Source organism: Haliaeetus albicilla, chromosome 2, assembly GCF_947461875.1.
Source record: "Haliaeetus albicilla chromosome 2, bHalAlb1.1, whole genome shotgun sequence".
Classification (NCBI taxonomy): domain Eukaryota; kingdom Metazoa; phylum Chordata; class Aves; order Accipitriformes; family Accipitridae; genus Haliaeetus; species Haliaeetus albicilla.
The window spans coordinates 18,741,421-18,763,660 of NC_091484.1; the positions used below are offsets into that span (position 1 = coordinate 18,741,421).

At 45.3% G+C, this 22,240-nt stretch overlaps 1 protein-coding gene and 1 long non-coding RNA gene across 5 annotated transcripts in view; one reads left to right on the forward strand and one right to left on the reverse strand.

Annotated features, from left to right (window-relative positions):
* The window catches only part of RALGAPB (Ral GTPase activating protein non-catalytic subunit beta), a 64,780-nt gene extending 46,707 nt beyond the window's left edge, over positions 1-18,073 (reverse strand). For all 4 annotated transcript variants that reach the window (XM_069808375.1, XM_069808368.1, XM_069808361.1 and 1 more), the window contains exons 1-6: positions 17,886-18,073; positions 10,606-10,818; positions 9,727-9,929; positions 5,347-5,510; positions 4,518-4,704; positions 557-688 (exon numbers count right to left, since the gene is read on the reverse strand). In XM_069808375.1, coding sequence (XP_069664476.1) covers positions 557-688; positions 4,518-4,704; positions 5,347-5,510; positions 9,727-9,929; positions 10,606-10,788 — 869 coding nt within the window. In that variant the 5' untranslated portion in view covers positions 10,789-10,818; positions 17,886-18,073. The remainder of the gene's footprint in view (positions 1-556; positions 689-4,517; positions 4,705-5,346; positions 5,511-9,726; positions 9,930-10,605; positions 10,819-17,885) is intronic.
* Positions 18,074-18,364: 291 nt separating this feature from the next.
* Positions 18,365-20,569, forward strand: LOC138690180 (uncharacterized). The gene is made up of 2 exons (XR_011329009.1): positions 18,365-18,755; positions 20,201-20,569. It is a non-coding gene; the product is annotated as an uncharacterized lncRNA (long non-coding RNA).
* Positions 20,570-22,240: the final 1,671 nt, after the last annotated feature.

Genomic DNA, 22,240 nt, shown 5'->3' on the forward strand with positions numbered 1-22,240 from the left:
TATTCTGGCCATTCAGAACATTAATGCAATGCCATTCCCAAGTATCTTTAAAACCAAACATGCCACTTGATTCTCTTGTGTGTTTAAGGAAGAATAACATGGATGTTAAAATTAACTGTATAGCTTTCTTCATAAAAACAAAGAGATACACCCATTTTAAAAGTAGTCCTTTGTAGGTTAAATTTAACACTCTGGAGAATAAATGGAAGCAGTATACATCTCAGAGCTATTGTTCTGCTTTTCCTGTTTGCTATCTCGGGGAAACAAAATTGTACTGAAGTCTTCTTTTTCAGAATCTCCAAAATGCCAAATAGCTAAAAACTTTTTAATTAAATGAACCAGTATACATTCTGAAAGAGTCAAAGAGTTCAAAGTTGAACCACCCACTCACAGCCTTGCCCTGAACTGCTGCAGGGCACTGGTACAACAAGTGTCTCACACTTTATTTTATTTAGGTGTTTAATCTTAGCAATCTCCAGAGAAATTTTTCATTTGTCATCCAAATTTACAGAAATGATGCAAGAATATGAACAATGGATGGCTGTAATTACAATACCTCAGCATATGTAAAAAGCGAAACCAAGTTTGTGCAATGCACTCATTATCCATTTCAGGAGGAATAAGACCAGCATCTTCATCAGGAATTTTAAATGGAGGAAATGAAGGTCCGTATGTAAAACGCAGCAATCTAGAAAGTAAGTCAGACAGATCTGTCATTCAGTTAATACTCCTGAAAAATTTAACAGGGCATTTGAGCCTCAAAGGAACCAGCAGTCCACAAGTGAGCCTGCAAGCAACAACACAACATGCCCAGTTTTCCTGGAGATCCCCATTTTATACAATCATTTAGCCCTCTTAAAGCTTTGAAGGGTACACACCTTGGAGCCTGCCCAAAGGTCTAACCAAATCAAAGAGCTGTTAAGGCATAACACCCCATAGCAGCTCTCCTATCTGTTTAGCCAGGGGGTTACCTATTAACATAGACACAAACATAACTGACAAGGTGTTACATAAGAAGGGAGAGGAGAAGGGAAAAAAAAAAAAAAAGGAATTTAAGCCCTTATCCTCAAGGCTCTTCAGCTAAAGTGTCCAATGACACCAGCAAGTCACATTAGGTTAGAGTTCTAAATTCCAAGTTCCTGATGACTTACAATTTACACCAGCACACTGAGCGACACTTGATGCCATCCTACAAGCAGCATGGGATTTGCAATCCACAGAGTAACAAGCTCTTCAAAAAAGATGCACTATGTTTTGCAGAAGCTGGGAGTTGCAGAACAGTGAAGAGCTGTCACGGTTTAACCCCAGCCAGCAACTAAGTACCATGCAGCCGCTTGCTCACTTCCCCCCCACCCAGTGGGATGGAGGAGAGAATCAGGGAAAAGTAAAACTTGTGGGCTGAGATAAGAACAATTTAACAGGACAGAAAGGAAGAAACTAATAATGATAACAACAACAATAATAAAATTACAATAAGAATAAAAAAAAAATTGAAATATACAAAACAAGTGATGCACAATGCAGTTGCTCACCACTCACTGACCGATGCCCAGTTAGTTCCTGAGCAGCGATCCCCACCCCCAGGCCAGCTACCCCCAGTTTATATACTGGGCATGACGTCACATGGTATGGAATACCCCTTTGGCCAGTTTGGGTCAGCTATCCTGGCTGTGTCCCCTCCCAACTCCTTGTGCCCCTCCAGCCTTCTTGCTGGCTGGGCATGAGAAGTCTTTGACTTAGTATAAGCACTACTCAGCAGCAACTGAAAACATCAGTGTGTTATCAACATTCTTCTCATACTGAACCCAAAACATAGCACTATACCAGCTACTAGAAAGAAAATTAACTCTATCCCAGCTGAAACCAGGACAAGAGCAAACCCACAGAGGGCTTCCCAACAATGTAATATCATGAGGATAATGGCTTAGATAAATGGAGATCTTTCTCTAGTAGTGCTGTAACTACCTGACCAGTCACCAATAAGGTTCACTGAGCCACTGTTGTCTGATTTGACCCCTGCTACATCCCCAGCTTTGCAAACTTATAGATCAGTTTCCCCGATCAACATAACCTTGGTGCTCTCTAAAAGGATGGAAGAGATCCAAGCTGCACCTTCTCAATATCCTAGCATTCTCAGAAATCAGTTTTTGTCTTTCCCTAAGCCAAACTCACTTTTAGCATCATTTCTTGCTTCAGTTATCATACCCTTATTTCTAAGGGTAGAGCTGCTTATAATGGACAAGACATGTCCATTCATCATTGCCCACTTATAAAAACCATATAGTTTTATAGAGATAAAGTCATTACAGCTAGAAGAAAGGCGAGGAGAGCAGAAGTCTACAGCTGACTCCTAAACCAAGAGTTAAATAGGCTGAATTACTATCTTCCACTTCCCCTAGTACTGTGCACTACAGTAACTTGCAGCCAACTAATGCAAAATACACTCAAAGTGTGTTTGGAATTGCAGTCTATCATGGTAACTAGCTTGGACAGAAGAGCAAATGAGCTTTAGGACACAAGGCCTTTTTCAGGTCCAAACCAGGAATACATGCACCAGTACCAGGCAGCAACTGCTTTCCAGTATGCCACACCAATGCCCCAGCAGCCATCTACATTTAGTGCCCCAGAGGCATCACCCCATAGCAGGTTTTTGCTGAGGAACTACCTAGCTCCAACAAACCCAGAAGAGTCTGGGTACATCCCATGCAAAATCATGCCCCACATCTCTGTTCAGCAGTAGACTGCGCTACTTCACAATTCTCCCCTTATGAGCTGTAAGAAATTGTTTTTTTTTCAAGGAGCATAGCCAAATCTTAACTGAGATTTGGGACATTTTCAAGAATGACTGAAAACAGAAATAAATTGCAATCCACACATATAAGACAGTTAATAGACTTAAAGCACCCTAGACAGGTAAAACTAGTATCTATTGGTATGGCAACACAAGTAGGACCCTAGTTTTGTCCTCCTATGAAGTCCTAGCCATGGATACAGGTTAACACTGCATATGTGTACAGATTTGCAAATATAATTTTCCATACAGTTTTGAGATGTTTATTCTCAGCTTATTGCTAATATCCCAATTCAGAAAACTGTTTACTAAAACAACACTTTAACTGTTTGAAGCTGGAGCTTCACTTAAGTATTGAAAGTGAAGCTTAAAGTACCACTGAACTTAAAGTTAACCTCAAAGTTCAGCGTAAAGTACCACTGAACTTAAAGTTAACCTCAAAGTTCAGCTTTCTATATATTACACACAAACCAGCATTACTGAACAGCAGACTAAAACATTACAGAAAACCTGCAGATTACTATGCATCAACAGAACTAAGACTGTTAGTCAACAGTGGAAGATAAAGTGTGGGCATAGTGCATGGAGCAGAACACCAACGCATGTTTTGAGACAGAGCTGTTCTTTTCAGATCAGTGAATCATAAAATATTTTCTGTTATGCAATGCTACATCTAATGAGATAAAAATAGCTAAAGAAATAGCGTGGGAAATATGCAGAACTTGTTGCAGCTTTATTTCCCATAGGTTTAACAAGCAGCTGCATAACCTGGAAAAATCTATCCACACTTGGAATTTTGACAGGTAATTCAAAAGCAAAAGTTTTCAGAGTTAAAATAAACCCTTGCAGAAAAGCATACTATTGAATTTTTCATAGCTCAGCAATTTTAATACATCTTTGAACTCTCACAGAAATGGTCATTGACATCTCAGGAGAGCTGGAAGGAGGAGACACAGACCCCTGCTCCTCACCAATTAATTTAGTTCTTTCCTCCAAGAGGCTAAGATTTGTCCCACAAAGACTTCATACCACAAAGACCCCACTATTAAGGGTACTGAGACTCCCCTCACTGTTCAGACGCTTTTACTACAGCCTAACCTCTCCTGCAGCACACAGATCCTCACTCTTCCCATGCCCAGCAAGGCTTGGTACAGCTCTCCTCCAATACTGCCTGGAGGAGAGTGCCACTGCTCAGAGGAGAGCCTACAGCCTGCCCCTGGCCCATCACATCCCTACTGCCAGGCCACAAGTGCCAGGCAGCCACAGCATGGCTTCAGCTCCGCAGGGCAGGACAGGCAGAGTCCAAGAGTCACCTCAAACACAGCGACATGCAGTTGCAACAAGTGCCTAATAATTTTGGTGGTGACTGCCATTAAATACACAGACTATAATGCTACACTAATATTCATGACTCATTCTTCACAGGACATGATGAAGTCACAGTGATGGAGACTAATATACACACACTGTAAAGTGCTCAATATCAGAGAGGTGCTGAGGTTACACAATAACACAGACAATCCAGTTCAATTTTTCACTTGCAGAACAAAGACACACACATACACAAACAGTAAAAGCCAAGGACGCTACCATGATCTCTCACTTTGTTTTGCTCATTTACTTTTGGATTGCTGTGCATTCCACAACTAAGCAACTCCAGAGAAAAACACGTATAACCATGATTATCCCCATACATGTGTGTTTATTTCCATGGGATTTCTCCTACCTGGAAGTAAGGGCACAGATGACCTTGCTCCACTGCTCAACTACTGCAGGGTGATGCCGCCAGTTGGCCACCATCTCCTTGGCAGTTTTCCAGTAAGGTGGTGTTGGAAAGCACCGCGTACAAGCTAGTAACCACACCTCAAACAGCACGCCAATTAATTTTTCAGCCAGATTCTCAGCAATGCCACCTTGTAACAGAAACAAAGTATGCCTTTAGTGAGTATTCAATCTAAGTAACTTCAAATATCTCCCCAAGGAGATTTCAGTTTGAGTGCATAAAGATTCTGAAGCTCATTTTTTTCATAATTTTTCATTTAGAGAGCGATTCCCAATTGTTTCCTGCAGCCAATTGCTAATTGTCTTTTTACAAGACAAAACATAATAGACAATGCCCAGCCACATATGTATGTCACTAAGGGACACTGGGAATTCACCAATCATAGGCTGTCTTCTATTGCACTGTCTTTTTTTTTTTAAATAGGTATAAACTGATAATATTCTTTTCTAGTAGGCAGGCCAAACAGCAAGACACATAGTGGTTTAAGGGAAACAAATAGGGAACAACATTGTCTGAAACCATTCACAAGTTGTTCCTGTACATAGTCACCATTATGCAAAAATATGTTCAGGAAAAAACAACTCCAAATCATTCAGTCTTTTCTGACAATGCTTTATTTCAGAGTAGTGTAGCAGAATTAGGAGTGAGCTATTGTGCTTTGGTGGCTACTAAGAGCTTTTAACAGGTTTCCCTCCATCCCCCTGGCAGCTCAATACCAAGTAGAGCCAAAGGTTTTTCCAGTAATTGAACCAAATGGAAGTTGAATATGAACCTTGCACAGTTGGAGCTGCTAGCAGAGTGTCATTGATCTGAAGAAGAAATAATAGCAAAACCTCCCAGGTTTCTCTTGCCATAATTGTTGATTCACGAGCCAGTTTCTGGACAGCTTTCAAAACCTGCAAGCACAACCTAATCTGACTAGATCCTGGGTCTGGCCTGCAAGAGAAGAAAACAATACCCGAGTCTCTAAACAAGAACTTTGAAGTGTTGCATACAATAATCTGAACTTTGAGCAATTACAAGAAGAAACATCAATATTATTGAATGAGAGCCAAGGACATGAGCTAATACACTTCTATGCACCGTAACTCTGTCTCTAAGCATCCTAACTCTGCCTTAATGAGTACAAGACGTACCATAACATTCTTCTCTACATGTCACAGAACTCACCACCATAGACTGAACACTAACTGGAGCAAGCACAACCCATTATTGCAAAGTAATTTATCTTAGACCAAACAATGAGAATGTAGTTGAGACATCACTAATTGTTACATAGATAATTCAGAAGTGGCAAAATTAGGAGAAAATATTGTTAGCAAATTAATTTAAATTCTTCCTAGTTCTCCTCTTGCTTCCAAATGTAGATCCAACTCTTACCCCCAATTCCGTGGATTTAGGGGGGGAAAAAAAAAATCTAGAAGAGGGTCATTAAATAGGAAAATCAGACTAAATGAAGAAGGTGTAAGTAAGGAAGAAAGGGAACAAGTTGGTATTATCAAGGTTCTCCCTATAGTAACAAGTTCCTCACTGTCACTGCTGAGTCACTAAAGTGTTACAGAAGCAGCACAAAGCAGCATGCTCTCTTCCCATCAGTTAGTTTGGACAAGGCAGAATGGGTACAGAATAGTAATGTGAAACTTTCTGGACAGTATCTGAGGATGCTGGTAAACAAAGCTGAGGAAGCCTGAAAGATTAAAAAAGAGTGCAATATATGCAAGCCATATTTCAACTTGTACACTGTTTCCTCATCCCTCCTACCATTCACTGAAGGGATGACAAAAAATAATCATAAAAATATTACCTTCCACTGGACTACTAAGTAGTATTACCAGATTCCTACCAAACAGTTTCAATGTGGTATAACCCACAAGTGATGCCGCATGGTAAGCGTCTCAAGAACATGCTGATCCACTAGATAGAGATCTACTTTTCTTCAAGAAAAATAGCTTGCATTGAGATCACTTATTGACAGACATGGTTTAAAAATACCATCAACTCTTATCTTGATAGAATAAATGTTGTATTACAGTACTGGCAAAAGATTACAAAGAGACGGGATAATATCTAATACAAAATTGCAGACTACTAGTCGCAGTTCAGGACTTCAGCCGGTTGCCTGATGCTAGTGCTTGACCCTAACAGACAGTCTCCATAGAACAACAAAGCTTGGGACCAGTAAGCCCCACCTTGGTTATAGCACTGTTTTTTCCACGAGCAAGAGTAGATACTTAATCAAATGATATCCTTAATCTTGATAGGCTTGAAGTTTCAAAGACTGTTTCAAGACTTGTTTCCTTAATAATTTAAGGAATCTATAAAAAGGGGGCTTACATGTAAGAGCTCCATATGCAAGATGACTAATAGGATACTTCTGAACTAATCTGGTAAAGGCAACTCTAAATGTCCATCTATCAGCTCCTCTTATCCACAAAGTCAAACGCATGCCAAACTTTGGTTGCAGCATTTTGCTAATGTCTAGATTTCCACAGAACCTGGTCTTTTGGTTCCCACACTCCTTTGCAACAAGAATTGTTCTCATGATTTCATATGAGAAGCAGAAGTTATTACAAAAAAGTGTCTATTACACTTGGACAGTCACATGTTTCATGGTCTCTCAAGCAATTCCAGACATTTTAGTTGCACAGAAGACCCTGGTATCTACACCTCAATCTCCTGGGGAGGGGAGGCAGGGCGAGAGAGTTCTCATATTTTCTTTCTGTTCTTCCAACAAGAGTTTGCTGCACTGGAACTTCATCAGACAGCAGTAACTACCACTACTAGTTAAATAATCTGCAAGGCTTCCTGAATATTGTAGGGTTGCTAGAGACAGAAAGCCTGGGGGTTGCCTGGGGACTGCTCAAATACATCAAGAAAAGAAGTGGTCATTTCATCGGGGTGGACGGAAGGTCAGTGCTGGAGAGAAGGATGCAAGCACCCTCTCTCTAGTCAGTCCGGCAGAGAGAGGAAAGGCAACTTGACTCACCCATCTTTCACTGTTCTTATTTTTCAGCACCACACTATTTCAAGGACTGTGCATGTAAACATTTGATTCAGCTGAGCACTGAAACTAGAATGATTTATACACAAGTGCTTTGTATTTGGTGTATACATGTTCCTGAGATGCTATTTAAGTTGAACTGCTCACTTAAAGCTGCTGCATTTCACACCTCAACTATACATCCTCCTCAAGGTCTGAAACCCTCGCCCCAACTCTGGGCCACTATTTTTAAGGCAGCCAAACCAACAGCTACATTGTTTCCAGGAAAACAGGATGAGGAAGAAAGCTATTTTAATCACAACAGTCCATAGGACATAGGCTTATAGGAAAAGCTTAGTATTTTCAACACAAGAACAGATTTTCTCCAGGAAATAGTTCAATGCAGCTTGCTACAGGAGCTCCTGGGTAAATATTCTACAAGAGCCCATCAGCACTAGCAACCCTCATCAGCTGGGTAAAACCAGAAATTATTCTCCTCTTCCCCACCACAGGCACATAAGAATGACCCTTTGCTTTCACTCAAGCAAGGTGTGCACAACTCAGTTCTGCATTTAATTTCCATTATAGAACATCTTCCTGTTGCTGGAGTGAATTCTGAACACAGATTCCTGGAGGACAAAACTTGAACTTTAAGTTCTTTTTCTTGAAAACAGAGTAGGGACTTGAACATCAAGTGTTGACAGCAGCAGCCATGAAAAAACAGTTTCAGATACATCTCAGATGCTTTTGAAAGAAAACAATAGAACAATTATACTGGGGGGGCAGGGAGTGTTTAAAATAATGATTTTCCAGCCCTATCTCTGGATGTTAATTATTTCATTCGACAGCCATCACATGCAGTCTACCACCCCACATCAAGCTCCATCAATGAAGCTGGGAAAGAAGGGTAGAATGGCAGCTTGTACCCACAGCATGCAAGAAACAGGACTAGAGTACTGCCTGCTACCGGGGTGCCTGGTCTAAAAGCAGTCAAAGGATCATAGCAAGAACTATTTAATGGACTAGTGAAGAATTCATTCTCTACTGTGCCACAGGAATAAAGGTTCCCAGACAGTAGACTCTATTTTGCATGTGTTAAAGCTTAGAGACAACCTTCTGCAGAAGTCTAATCTGGAAGCATCCTCAGATTTGTGCTGTTGCCCTGACCATCCTTTAATGGGAATTAAAATGCCTTTTTCACTACAAGTTAAGAGCAATGACAACTAAGGTTAGGTAGTAGACTTTGAAGCAATGAACTCCTCATCTGAATTTGTATGAGTTATTATTCAAAGCCCTTTATTAACAAAGCCTTCAGGTAAAGTTAAGAGATCCAAGTACAGCAGACCACTTTGAAGGCCACTTGCAGTGATACATTATTAATACTGATAAAAGCAGATGATCTGGTACTTACAGACATATACTAAACACTGATCTGAAGTAATTTCAGGTAGCTAATATTTAAGTACTGTTTCACAGGGCACCATTAAATAATCTCTTACTTATCCAACATGTGTGTTCAACAGCAGCAAGTAACCTTGTCATAAACTATAAACAAAGTATAATGTTTGAACACTCTGACAATATAACTTTTTCAAGACCTAGAAGCATGTGTATCTCAACATTATCATCCAAGGATGTCTTGTGTAACACCACATTTTCAGATAGCAAGCACTCCTCTGCAGGATTCTTTTGAAACTAGGAGCAAAAGACAGCATAATTATGCCCATTTAACAGGCAGCAAGATGCAGGCACAAAGCAGCCACTTCCTGCAAGATCCTCCAGCACATCAGAAATGTGGTCAAGTATTGAGTAAACAAAAAAGAATGGGATTACCATGACATGCTCTTAGTTATCTCAGTTTTACACAATACCAAGCACACAGTCACACAGTGATGCTACTTAACCTCTCCCCCCACCCTCCAGTCATCTAACAGAGATGGTTCTTGAAGCTCTTAGAACAGTAAACATTCCTAAACACAGCAGCAACAACTCAATTTGCGACTGAAAAGTACAAAACAGGTTTGGAAAGATACCTTCCTCATAACTTTGCAATGATAGCAGTCTTATTTTAATCAAGTGCCTCCACAGCCCATCAGGCCTCTTTGACAGGTTACCTCCTGACTACAGGTTCGAACTCCTGTGCCTCCTAAGCATCGCAGACCTAACACTCACCTCGGTACAAAGAGATTTTGGAGATGTTTGAGAATGCTTTGAACATAAAGGTTTGGTTCCTTAATAACTGGTAAAGGAATGGAGTCCTTAGGTAATACAAGAGCCATAATCCAGTCTGTATAGACATCGACACAGTATTTCACAGTATCACTATCCAGAGGGAGGGTCAGTCCATAACAAACCACCTCCATAGTCCATTTTACCTAACCAAACACAAAGCAGAAGTTACTAAAAATAAATATTAGCAAGTAAACAATGGTCAGAGTACATTGGTTCTAACTCAACAAAATAACAGTAGTTATGTGGTACAGGCAATTCTATTTAATATACGCTGCAAGAAAACACCAAGTCATTAATTTGTATATCATGACATTATGAAGATTATGATAAATGGTAAATCACTCTAAAAGCTGAATCTCTTTAGTCTAACCTGTAGAGAGAACTTTTGAGAACACACAAGGGCTGATGTAATGGAAAATTTTCAAATTCTAGTAGATACTTGTACTACACAAAGACTTTTTTTTTTTTTAAAAGTCACATACTCTTGCTTCAAAAATGAAGATAATTAGAAAGGCTTTATGTGTGAACTGCTAAATTCCTTGGTGGGGTTTTTTTTGTTTGGTTTGGGGTTTTTTTTTGCTTTAGCCTGAACTTGCTGGTACAGTAGCTCAGATGAACACTTACTACTAGGTCATGAAGTACGTTGTTGCTATGAACTAGCTGTTAATAGTAGCCTTATGTAGATTACTAATGTAAAAATATAGCATACCTCATAAAACTTGGACGATTAAAGAGAGAAAAATAAAAGAGGTTATAGAAAATCAGTAAGTTGCTGCTCTAGCATGAAGGAAACCACAATCTCCAAGGAAATGCACTTACTTCTTTGTCCGTTTTTAGTAAACTCTCACTTCCAACAGATGATGTAATTAAAGCTTGTCCAAGAGGACGCACCACTGCATTTGCCACTTCTCTCCCCACATTTTCAGGATAGCTGTGAAGTACACTGGTATTCCCCTGATCATTTTGAATGACAAGATGTAAGGATCTCCACTCTGAGTACATAGTGCCTCTATGCTACAATCCAAATAACACCTGGGGGGCAAGGAAGAAAAAAAATATAATTAGTAGAAATGTCTATGACATGAGTTACCAAAACTGAGGCTGTTTGCCATGATATAGACCCTTGTAAATTCAAGATGCCTGTGTCCATGTCATAGATTTGAAGACCTGGAAGAAATTCCAACAGCTGTTTTTCAACCTTAATATGGTTTTGGGGCAGTTGTTTTTGTTGGTTTTGTTTGGTTTGTTGTTGTTGTTTGTGGTTTTTTTAAGTATAGCTGTGAGCTTTTTTTAAAAAAAAAAAGATTACAGTATGTTTCAGTTAGGGCCTAGCAGCCCACTGGAAACACTTAAACTTGAGAAGTGACTTCACATCACACAACTTTCCCTTGTGCCATCCTTGCAGGAAAGATGCGCTTACTTACATGACAACCTTGACTAAATAGAGAATAGTTCTAGAAGTATTTTGTTCATACAAGCAATGGCTCCAATTCACACCTTGTTCCCTTTTTCAGCTCAATAGCAGTTAAAAATATATACCAGGAAACTTTCAGGAAAATCTTAGTCATCCCAGAAGACAAAAATTCAGCCTCTTCTTACATTCATAAAGTATTTCTCCTACAGCATGCACTATTCAAAACTGGTGGTTGAAAAATTTGATTGACTGTTGATGAAGAGAATACTTTATCTGAAGTGATTTCAGGACTGACTGAGCCTTGGTGGATCACTAATTTAAACCCAGTATCACTTCTAGTTTCATTATAATATCACATACTGGTACCAAACCTAAGGCCTTAGAGTACACCCTAATGCATTTCAAATCCTTGTAAAGTCAAAACACACACAGAGAGTCACTCCCTAATCTAGATTTGTTCCAAAGATTCAGGATAGAAAAGCCACTAGAGAATTTCCCAGGTAGCTTTCTCAGAACTAGACAGGAGAAACAGAGTTCTCCTTTCAACAGTGCTCCCAGCACAACTGCAGTTATGCATTTTCCTTTATTGCAGATTGAGCCAGCTCAGGCAGCCAAGCTGACAGCAAACTAACCAGGTTTTTGCAGTGGTGACTTTTGGGGGGTTTGGGTTTTTTTTGGCATTGTTGCAAAACCACAACCAGGAGAGGCAGATTAGAGGCAGAAAAAGTTAAGCTACACTTCCACAGTCACTCTCAGCCTGCATTTGTCCAGAAGCATGGCAGGGTCTGCCCTTCTGCTCCAAGAGCAACGGATCGTGCTGCACCATCAGCACGTACGCAACACCTACCTGCTGTACAGGAACAAGCTTGGGAGCCTGGCCAGAGCAAGCAGCCCCAGGCAGCAGGGAGGCACAGTGTGTGACAAGGTCAGCAGCTAGTCACAGGACTGCCATCCAGTCTCACTGGGCAGCTCAAGGAGATCTGCCATGCACTGCCTGTTTTGATCTACACATCAAAACATTCAGAAAGCTAAGCCAGCACATTTTTTCTGCTGAGAGTTTTTAGCGGATTAAGATCTGATCTAACCCAGGTGAGATGGTGCCAATACAAAGGAGCAGTGAGGACACGTGGCCAGGAGGGGTGGCAGGAGCATCCCTTCTGGCAGTAGCAGGCTTTTGTACCCACTCACAGCAACCTTAAACTGCTGCTTAAGCAGGCAGTACCACGGCAGCCTAAATCATCAGAATTGGGACTATGCCATCTCCCACATTCCTCCTCTCCCACCAACACCAGCAGTCTTTTATCAGTTACCTAAGCCAGGTGACCACGTGGACAATAAAGTAAGGAAAACAGGGTTGGCACAGGATAAAAAACAAGGAGTGTTCAACAGCCACAGCTTAGATTAGCTCAAACTGTCACAAATGGCACCCTGAGGACCGTTTGCAACTACACTTAGCTGGCACATTTTGGAAGCCAGTTAGTTATACAGGGAATGTTCTGAATGCCTCCCTTAGACATTCCTTGGCCCAAAACCAAACAAGAAGCCAAGCCTGGAAACACACCTTCTTAGGGACAAGTCACTGTTTAAACAGGTCTGCCTATTTAGCTGACACCCCATGTGTTTATTTACACCTAAAACCTACATAAAAAGCCTGATGATTCCCTTCAAGGGAGGAGGGAAGCTGAGGCAGCAAGATCTTGGTTTTCCAAACTATGTCCTTCTGGTCTGAGGCAGCAATGACACGTGCTCATCTGACAGCAAATTAATCAGAGCAGCCACAGCCTGCAGGAAGCATATCCTCTCCGTCCTTTAAGCATTTTCTCTCCTCTGTGGTCCATGGCAGGGGGAATGCACGAGCCACTGCAGTCAAAATACTTAGTCTTGGAACTGTGGTTTTCCTCTAAGCCACTACCTCTTGGGACACAAAGAACTCACAATTAAAAAAAAAAACCAAACCACAAACAAAACCCCCAAGATGAACATGACACACAATCCTTAGTGATGGCTTCAGTCACTCATTGCATAGGTTTCCTTACTGATATCTTTTCCTTTCATATCCTATACCCCCAGGGCCTCTTCTTCTTCCCCTTTCTGTCCCATCTGAACACTGCCTTAGTCTGCAGCTTGTGTTTGGAGTGGAAGAAGGAGGGACAGAAGTGAAATATCACCACTCTGTAAGATTTCCCCTTCCTCTCTCAGGCCCACATCACTGCCCGAGAGCAGTACGCCCCTTCCCCCTGCCCCCAGCTTTGCTGCTCACCACAAGGGAAGGGCGAAAGCACTCTCCATCCCTCCCATTTGACACTCAAGTTCATTACAGAAGCACGTAACACCATTTGAGGAGCATTGGTTTAAATAAACTGATTTCAACTGATAAAGCAGCATGTACTTTCTATTGCTGCACTCCAGCTGAAGGACTAGCAGCTAACAGCTCATGGCAGGAACTTATCAGCATGCTGATAACTGCAAGCACACTTAATTGTGGCTGCCCTTATACCAGAACAGGCTTCTCAGAAGCATGGAAGTGTTGCATAGCAGAAACAAATTGTACACAGTGCCTATGTAAGAGCTTTCTTGTCTAGAAGACAAAAGTCATCAGAGAGGACAAGGATTCCCAAATCCTGCTGCATTTCAGAAAACCGTCACTGCACTAGGGCAAGGCAATGGGAGGATGCAATCACCTGCCTTCACGCAGCTCCCTGCCATACTGAAGCAAAGATGCAAAGCTCTTTTGGGTGACCCTTCCATACTTCTGAGAGAAGCACCATTTGTAACAGATACAGGATAGATACAACATGCCATGTTTAAGAGACATTTAGCAGCAGTACAGGGTAACCAAAACCACATACACCCAGCCTGCTGCCTGACCTTCATACGTAAATTTAATGAACAAATCTGTATCTTATTAATATGCAAGACTTCCTTTGGTCTTGCCATAAATCTTCTGTTATTATTATAGTCTACATTCTTATCAATATACAAGGAATACTGAAACAAGTAATGCTTCAGATTTAAAATCCTTTTGAGGTGGGATTTCCTAGGGTATTGATTTATTCACCCCTTACACTTAACAGTAAGAAGTTTTTATTTGCAAGGACTAGAAGTTACTTTTCATTTAAGACTCCACTTCAACTGCTATTTTAATCAGAAATTGCTGCCATCCGTTAGTTTTGGGCTATAGCTAAGCCCACCTAGTATGCAGCTTCTTATAATTGGACATAAGTTAAAAATGCTAGTAAGTCTCCCCACACAACTGTATTTGTTACAATGTTCTGTTTTGACAGATTCAACATACTGGCTGTTCTGTAACTTGCTTTAGACAAAAGGCACCTAATGCTTTGTAAAAGCAGGACTCACTCCCTCAGAAGAGGCTGTATTAATCACAAACTACTTAAACAGCAATAGCAAATTGAAAAACAAAAAAGCAACTGTCACACCACACAAACAGCATACCCTGATTTTTACTTCTGGTTTTGCAATGCTTCTGCATTTCAGCTTCAAAAAAGCACTCTCACTGGCCCAAATAACATCTATATTTCATCCAGCTGAATATTCATATTTCACATAAATATATGTCTTACTGAGGTTCAAATCACTAAGGACTCTCAGAATGACAGGCAACCTAATTAAGAGGAGAGGCAGGAAGAAGAATAAATAAAACCCTGAAGTTTACCAAGCAGTTTTACACACTCTCAAGTTTGGAAAGGGGTTGTGTTTATGTTCCTAGAGGCTGCGCTAAATAAAACATCTCCAGATTCTCAGAGACTGACAGATCTGGAAAGAAATTGTCAAAATTAACAGAGATGTGAAGTTAAAATATTTACCATCTACTATGAAACTGAGCGTAACTCCAATATTCCTTTGTGTGGTAAATAATTTGGGTTTCAATATATTCCCTCCAGATCCATCTCAGCTTAGTAATTTTAGTAGCTATCACCATACAAACCACTGAAAATGGATGTTTCAGCATTTAAGATGAAAGATCCTCGGTTCATAAACACTGCAGAAGTTGGTGAGCATGAAAGAACTTACTAATGAGCCCATAAAACTCCAGAAATAAAGATATTTAAGTTCTACTTCCAGTCCCCAAAGACTTAATATGAACAGCTGCAGCCAAAATATTTAAACTCCTGGATCAGTAAAGTTAGACAATGAGAACTACCTAACTAAATAACAGACCCACATTCTGAAATTACTTTGAAGGAATATGCAGGAGCTCAGAGCCTAAAGCAGAGGTGGGGTTTTTAGAGTGTGTGCAGGGGAGAGGTCAGAGAACCAATATTATTGTACAAAGCAGTTCTGCAGAAAGCATGTGCTGGGTGAGGGGAGCATTGGTGGCAAACATGAACATTTAGCCCTTTGTATGCAGCAGCTTCATATGTAAAATGAAATATTTGCCTACAATGCAAAAGGATTTCAAGCACAAAGACAAGCTGTCCCAAAAACAGGTGCTTCTTGGGTTTTACATGAACCACAAAAGCAGAATGGATGCAATTATTATTAATACAGTAGATGCAAAGACCATAAACAGAGAGATGCCCAAGGAAGGCTGAAGACCTCCTACAGCCTAAAGCAGAGAAGCATCAACATAAAGGGTCTACACCATAAAGTTCTGGGATAGTAGATATACTTTATAAGTATTACACAGAAAACAAGAAATCCCCCTCTCTAACACGACCCCTACTACACCAATAGTACTAACATCTGCTTTCTAGAGGCAACAATTATTGCCAGAAAGCCATCCTGCCACAATCCCTTTTCCCTGGATCACATACCAAAGAAGTTTATGAGCAATTTTTGAAGCCAACTGAGGCCTACAACGTCCTGAGCATGGACAACTGCCACATGCCCACTTGCCCCACCTTGACGCTGCTGCCCCTCTGCCCTCCAAGCTTCTGCTGGAGAGACCAACTTAGATCTTGCCAAGACTAGTTCAGCACCTCTCATATTAAGCCCACCAGGACTGAAGAAGCACAGACGCCTCCAGGGAGCTCACCTTTGGAGCCCATCCAATTGGTAGGCTCTGCCCTAGGCACACACAACATGTAAAGGACAACAGGCAGAGCAGATAGCAGGCAAAAAATTAAAAAAGGCAAGAGCCAAACACAAGACCCATCTGAAAAAAACACTAGCAGAAAGTTGGTATTTTGCCAAGTCAGTATTTTGTTAAAGAATAAATGGAGATGCATGTCAGGAGTACTATTAAATGAAAAAAATGTCTAGATTCAAGGCAGGAAGAGATCAGGCACAGGAAAATACAGGAACTCATGTCATCCTTTCCCAGGCTGTTCAGCCACAGTGCTCCTGAGTAGAGGAGAAGAAAATCACAGCTCCCCTTGCCCAGGGAAGATAAGTTTGTCTGATTTTATCACCTAACTGTAGCAGAAGTTAATACATGAATCTGACACAGGGAAGGCTGGGTCTCAAATGTAAGGTGCTATTTAAGCCACAAGGCTTGGGTCTCACTCTCCCCAGCACTCCCTACTCACTGACTTCAGAAACCCCATCACCATTCTGGTTCCCAAGAGCACCACTGGACACCAACCTTCCCAAAGCAGGAAGCAGGGCACCTGCCACAGAAAAAGCAGCCGCCTAAAAATTACATACTGTAATATCTGAAGATTAACAGAGCCATAAGAAAGCAAAAACATCAGTCAATTTTGTATGTTTTGGCTATTACTCTGCTTTCAAGCTTCATTACTCAGACATCAGTACCACTTTGCTTCTCACTATCATTCTCATCTTTAAAACCAGGATTGAGAAAATTATCTTGCAGGCAGGTCATCTGAGAGTTTGAGTTTTCACATGCCTCACTTGTGCCAAAAACCATGTAATGAACTCCAGCACAAAACAGTGCACTTCCCTGGCCCAGACTGAGAATAATTTTTATTCAGCGGTTTATTTTACATTCACACTTCTTCCTTAGTCCAGTTCCTTGTGCAACTCTACAAATTGCTCAACCAGGAAGGGATCTCCTGAAGCCGACAGTCCCCTGAACTCAGGCAGCAAGCCTTGCTAGGCTTTTGCTACTGCTCACCACTTTCCAAAAGAAATCTGATTCACTGCCCACAGGCCCTGAAGATCAAACCAGACGAAAAATAATCAAGGGAAAGGAGAACCACGGCAAAGCCCGGGAGGCCTGCAGCCTGGAACGCAAGGCACCACTGGATTATCTGCAAGACAGTCGGCAGAGAAACAGCGACAAAAAGTTTTCCCTCCCTCACGACCGCACTCCTGCTCGCGGGAGCCGGCATTCGGCGGGCGGGAGCTCACCGGCCGCGGGTGACACCTCACGCTCGCGTCGGGGACCCGAAATGCGGCTCAGAAGCGGTCCCTGCGGCCGGGGACAGGGCAGGGGCCGCGAAGGACCCCGGGGCCGCCGCCCGATGCGAGGCGGGGCCCCGAGGCCCGCTCTCGCCCGCCCTGCGGCGGCTCCGCGGTACCAGCCAGGCCCCCAGCAGCTACACGAGGCGACCACGGAAGCCCTCGGCGGCAAGCGTACCCCACCCCGACACCCGCTCCAGCCCAGCCCCGCGGTGCCCGCAGGCCCAGCTCTGCGACGGGCAGCGCAGAGGTCAGCACGGCGGAGGCTCCCGGGCGGCGTCCCGCCACCACAGGCCCCGCTGGCAGCAGGAGCGGGCTGGGCACGGGCAGCGCCGCCGCGGGAGGGCCTGGGCCGCCTTACCTGCGCCGAAGGGCCCGGCGGGCATGTCGGGGCAGGGCCGGCTGCTCCGCCCTCAGGCCGCCGGCTCCATGGTGCCCGCGGCGGCCGAGGCGACACAGGGGAGACGCCACTCCGCACTACTCCGCTCCGCTCGGCTCGGCCCCACTCCGCTCCGCCGCAGCCGCTTCCGGCAGCGCCACAAAGCGCACGGCGGACAGCTGGGCCCCGCGGCGCACCTGCGCATGCGCATAGCCACGCTGCAGCATAGCTCACCACCCAGCTGCGCGGCCCCGCTGCCGGGGGCGCCGAATAAGTCGCGGGGGAAGGCTGCGCGCGTGCGCGGGTCGCCCGCGGCCGCCGCCATGCTCTTCTTCTTAAAGGGGCAGCGCGCGCCTCGCCTGCCCCATCTAGTCCCGCCTGCGAAGCTGCAGCCCCCAGTGCCGCGGGCCAGACCCCGGTGCCGCGGGCCGGCCCGCGGCTCCTCGCTGCCCTCAGCTCTGGGGAGGCTTTCGTCATCTCCCCGCTCTTCTCTGAGCGCTGCCGCCCCTGAGCTAAGGGCAGGGCCCCGCGAGGGCTCACCGTGACTCCACGTAGGGCCGGGGGCAGCAGCCTCGGCGTGGCAGCAGGGCCCGTCTGCCCCTGGGCCTCCCCCCCTCCCCCGGGGCGTTAGGAGCTGCTGCTGTCCGCAGGGGATAGAGCCGGGCCTCATCCAGCTGAGGCCTCGCGGGCGCTGTACCCCTCCTGGCAGCCGGCGCCTCTTCCGACCGCTGAGGGGGCCGAGTGGTCTCTGGGGTGCGATGGCGTCCGGGCTGGCCGTCACCCTCTCCTCAGGCACCGCTGCCGGCTGACACCCCCAGCAGCTGCAGCCGGGGCCAGCCGTAGCTGGGGGAGGTAACGCCGAGCAGCACCAGCTCCGTCTCCCCTTGCCGCGGGCCGCGTCTCTCCCTGCCAGCTGGCTTTATTCTGTCCTGCTCTCGTTTGCTGCTGCCCCGGTCCCTTAGTACTGATAGAGGTTCTCTGCAGGCTCTGAAAGTACTGAGCCACGGCGTTAGGAGTTACCTCTACCCAAACACAGCCGGGGAAAAGGCAGTGTGGGGCACGCTGGAGGGAGCAGCGCCCACGCCAGCGCCAGGCATCAGTTTGTGTGAGATGGCAACTGAGACCACTGAGGGAGGGTGTGAGGGTCATGTAAGCCCCTGCAACGGGCCGGAGGGCAGCAGCATGGCTGTTTCAGCATCACCACTTGCAAGCAGTTGGTGAACAGCACAGTGCAGCTAGCTGTATACCCCCATGGAGGGCACATCATGTTCACCTCGTGTGCAATATTCTCTGGTGTCTGCAAAATGCTTCAGCGGGTGCACTGCTGGGGAGGTCAGCCCACTCTTACAGATCCCTCATCGGCTGCTTTGCAGGGGTCGGGGCTCCTTCTGTAGCATTCACCTGCGCTGCTCCTTGTTCAGTGCAGCAGGAAAATGTTAGCCCGAACAAACAGCAGCCTGCAAAGATATTTTTAACACCTTCTATTGCCATCCATTGAAGGAACACCATGTATCATAGGGCAAACTGTACCCCTGTCCTGCAGCAAGACCTCTGTCCTTCCACACACCCTGTGCGCAGGAGGCTGCTGATAGCAAGGGGCAAGAGTTTTGCAGTAAAGATTTGCTCAGAGCTTTCATGGTAAATCTGTTCTTCCCCTGAGGGGAGAGGGGGGCCCTTGCAGGACACAACACTTCATAGTACCATGAATCTCTGGTGCCTAATAAAAAAAAGAAGTGCTCTGGAGAGGTGTTAGTGAGGCTGCTGGGGTGGTGTGTGCAGCAAGGACTGAGAAGGCTGAGCGGAAAGGGAGTTCGGTGCACAAGCAGAGGCTCAGAGAGCCAACAACCACACATGCAGAGACATGATGCAACTAAAACCATGCAGAGCTGGCTCACGGATCCCCCGTCCCCCCAAACCACAGTCTGTTTGCTGAGCCCATCTTCCTCTCAGCCCCTTGCCTGCTATATCAGAGGTGCAAACACTCCTTCCAGTCTCCTACATTAAGCCTGACAGGGGCAGAGGAAGGGAACTTGGCATTTATCTGCAGCAGCCCATGACAAGCCACTTTCTGTTCTTTTCCTTTGCACTCTCTACATGTGGTTTTCAAAACCACTGAGAATGGCCTTAGGGCTGCCTGCTGCTGCCTGTGCGCTGCCGCCCCAGCTCAGTGCAGTTTGCCCTGCTTGGATTCTCAGTGTCTTATCACAGGGTTCATGCACCTTACCATTGTCATGTTACCTGTATTTACGCATAAAAAAGTTAAGATTGCTGTCTCTCTTCCTTCCCTGTCCACGCAGGGTTCCCTCCCCAAACCGAAGCCACAGCAGGACTGCTCCTGGAGCACGCTGGAAGATCCCCATCTCCAGCACCCACATTGATCCTGATGGGAGACTGCTGGGCACTGAGGGGCTGGTGACCCACGCAAGTGCTGACTCGAGGGGCGTGGGCCTGGGTGTGCGCACCACAGGGGAAGCTCCATCTGTCAGACCTGCGCTGGGGTGCACGCACCTCCTGGCCGCAGGATGGGCTTCGCCAGCTAATTGCACCAAAGCCTATAGGCAGCTCCCACTTGGCATCTGGCAATGACACCACTGGCCTGTCCTTGTCTTTATCTTGAAGTGAAGCAGTGTGTTTTCATTAAACAGCCTTTTGCTCAACTGCAGAAATGAGGAATGGAGTTGTTTACTTTGGGGAAAACCCTATAAAACCCTAAAGACCACGATGCCAGTGAACCTCTCCCCTGCACCCTGTGCCATGCCCTGGCTGGAGGTCCATGAGATGCTGCATGACTCGGAATTCCCAGCATCCAAAGGGATGTAAGATTATACCTTTTATTCTTTCTCCTGTTATCTCTAGGTCTTTTAATTTAAAGGTATTTTTAATCAATACCTTACAGAGTCCAAGTACCTTTCTTGCTGGCATCCCTAACAAGCAGCAGCCACTGCACTTTATATTCAGTGTTGGTGGCAGGATCCTGGCCAGGAATGCCTTTCTGGAAAAAGGGCAGTGGGGAAAAGAGTGCTGGTGTACCCAGCTGGCCCCACAGGCAGCTGTCCTATGGCTTTTGGCCTGGCTGACCCCCCCAGGGAGCTGGGAGAAGGAGTTATCCGTGTCTCTTACTCCTACCGAGATATTCCCTTGTCTCCAAAAAGAAGGGGCAGGGAAAGGAAAGGCTTAGTCGGAGTCGCACTGTGTGCAGTGGTTGCGGGTGTGCTTGCAGCAGACGTGGCAGTGGTTCCATCTCACACGAAGGCGAGTACAGGTGCAGCAGTGCAGGGGGCCCCCAGGGCAGCGGGCAGCAGGGCAGGGGAGGGGTGCATGGAGTCTCCTGCGAGTGGAGCTGTTGAGGCCCTAGCCGCTTGCCATGGGTGTGGTCGATGGGATGAGCACCTCTGGGACTTGGGTGCTGAGGAGTGGGCAGAGGCTTTGGAGCATGAGTAGGGCAGCAGCATTGCTGCTCAGCTGTCAGTGATTAACAAAACAAAGGGGTCCCCGGGGGCAGCCCAGCACACCCCTGTTTTCAGACAAACTGATTTGCAAAATTTGGCAGGGGCGATGGGAGAAAGGCTGCTGCATGCCTGGGACCTTGGGGCCAGCAGCGTCCATTCAAACCCTCAACAACTTGCTCGGGAGCCACCTCCCCAAACCTGCCACTTGCCCAGTGGCTGCGGGGACCCTGTCCCTCGCCCTGGGATCAGGGCAACAAAGTAGTGCTTTGGAAAAATACAGGTGAGGCTTGCCAGGACGTAGGGGAACTTGCCACACAGCAAGGTGGATATCCATGCAGCTTGGTAAACCCCCTCAGGGAACCTTTCCCCCATGGCGTGAAAAAACAGGTATTAGCAGCTGCCCTATTTGCTCTGAGGGCACCTCTAGCCCAGCAGCATGGCAGCTGCCTGGCTGAGGGGAAGGGAAGAAGCTACAGGTCATTGCAGGTGCAAAAGCAGCAGAGGATGGTGACTCAGGAGGAGGAGGCATTGCCTGCATTAGTGCAGGTAGGGACGCACAGGCAGCAGGTGGATGGCAAACCAATTCCTGTCTTGCAGGGCTCATATAAATAAGCAAATGGGAAGGGGCAAAGGAGGGGTGCTAGGGCACAGGTCCTGCCTCCTCTGACCGGTGTGTGTGTGTGTGTCCCACCCCACTGGAAGCAAGAATAGGGGACAGGCAGCCCTGGGCCTGGGGGCCATCACCCCTCCGCTCTACCTGTAACCACCGGGGCTGGCAGAATGAGTGCTGGGTATGGATCTTATAGATGCCAGGGCTGAGTTAACTGTAATAGACAGAAATCCATGTTGTTACCCCAAGAATCAACTGATGAATATTAACACACTGGG